Source organism: Telopea speciosissima, chromosome 4, assembly GCF_018873765.1.
Source record: "Telopea speciosissima isolate NSW1024214 ecotype Mountain lineage chromosome 4, Tspe_v1, whole genome shotgun sequence".
Taxonomy (NCBI): Eukaryota; Viridiplantae; Streptophyta; class Magnoliopsida; order Proteales; family Proteaceae; genus Telopea; species Telopea speciosissima.
In genome coordinates this window covers 19,177,618-19,179,276 of record NC_057919.1, presented here as the reverse complement: position 1 = coordinate 19,179,276, position 1,659 = coordinate 19,177,618, and the positions used below count along the sequence as shown (strand labels likewise).

The following is a 1,659-nucleotide window of genomic DNA, read 5'->3' as shown; positions in this document are numbered from 1 at the left end:
ACCAAGCCCCACTCTCTGGTAGATTGAATTTTTGGGTTTTGGTTTTCTTTACCGATCCATGAAAAGTGAAAATTTCATCCTTAACTACTGTAGAAGACTAAAACCCAACACTGTAGATTAGTTCTAACTTTCACCTTCACCTTCTGTGATATGTAATTAGGTGATGACCCAATAGGTCAAGACCCAGGGCCATATATGACTCTATGAGAGAAAATGGTTTAAAATCAAAAGATTAAAAAAACCCAACTTTTTTTTTTTTTGTGATCATAAAAGGGGATGGAAATGGAAAAGCATTTAATACTATATCTGATCACTCCACCTCTTGTAGTTGTGTTATATATATATAGACTTCCTATTTGATTGATCAGTCGATTCCCCATAATCTTAAGCATCTTCCTTTTATTCCTTCCTATCTTCTCCTCTCCTCACTCAGATTCAGTGCTTTTCTCTTGCTTTCTCTGCAAAATTCTGATACATCTCTTCAGACCTTTCACTACTCACTTTTCTTTACCTTCCCCATCCCTATTTTCTCTTAGTTTCTCAGTTAAGCTTCTCAGCCTTTTCTCTTCCAGGGCTTCACTAGCATTTAATTTGTCTTCCTCCTTGTATTTCCATGGATGTAGACCTGATAAAGTCTGCAACAGAAGATCAAGTGGAGATGATGATGATGATGCACATGGGCAAGCTCCCTGAATTCTCTGGACTCTACCCAGAAGTAGTTTCTGAATTACCATCTTTAATGGAGTTCTCATGCCCTAATGGTACCAGCATTGGACCCTCACCAATCATCTTTGATAACCCACATGTGCCTTCTTCTTCATCAGTTTTACCCAATCCACCTTCCACCATTACATTCATGGGCACTGCAGCTCAAGAAGCATTTCGCAATCCCATGACAGGGTGGTTACGAAATTCCGGTGAAATAGAACTATCTGGTAGTGTAAGTCTGTCACAGAAGAAGAATTCAATGGCAGCAATGAGGGAGATGATCTTCCGAATTGCCGCAATGCAACCGATTCACATTGACCCGGAATCTGTGAAGCCACCCAAGAGGAGGAATGTGAAGATATCAAAGGATCCACAGAGTGTTGCAGCAAGGCATAGGAGGGAGAGGATAAGTGAGAGGATAAGGATTCTTCAGAGATTAGTTCCTGGAGGAACTAAGATGGATACAGCTTCAATGTTGGATGAAGCTATTCACTATGTGAAATTCCTTAAAACCCAGGTGCAATCACTGGAGAGAGCTGCTGCAAATAGGCCATCTGGGATTAATGGGTTTCCTGCTACTACTTCTTCTTCTTCAGTACTTTCTAATCAAAATTATTCTTCTTTGGCTAAAGCATATCAGCCTGCAGCATCAGGGTTCATCCCTACCCAGATGCTTAGTTGAAGATGGAAGGATTAGATTGTAAAGAGAAGATAGATTGTTCCATTTTATTTACATCAAATTAACTCTTATTCACATCTTTTGCTTTGTGATCTTGAGTTGTTTTCCTTTTTAAATAAATAAAGAGTTCCACTGGATTGATATAGGCCAAGCCCCATTGATTCTCCCTCTCTTTCTCTTTCTCTCTTGTGGGGAAAAGCTTCTGTGGATTTAAGTTTGTCATGATCTTCACATGGATTTGGAAAGAGACATCTATGAAAGTAGTGATGAGA

At 39.5% G+C, this 1,659-nt stretch overlaps 1 protein-coding gene across 1 annotated transcript; it reads left to right on the top strand.

The window, feature by feature from the left end:
- Window positions 1-613: 613 nt before the first annotated feature.
- On the top strand, window positions 614-1,443 carry LOC122660060 (transcription factor HEC1-like). The gene has a single exon (XM_043855233.1). It carries the CDS (start codon window positions 614-616, stop codon window positions 1,388-1,390), a length of 777 nt encoding a protein of 258 aa, XP_043711168.1. The 3' UTR covers window positions 1,391-1,443.
- Window positions 1,444-1,659: the final 216 nt, after the last annotated feature.

Bases quoted from the DNA above. Each gene is read 5' to 3' on its own strand.
- LOC122660060 (XM_043855233.1), top strand. From the start codon at position 614: ATGGATGTAGACCTGATAAAGTCTGCAACAGAAGATCAAGTGGAGATG.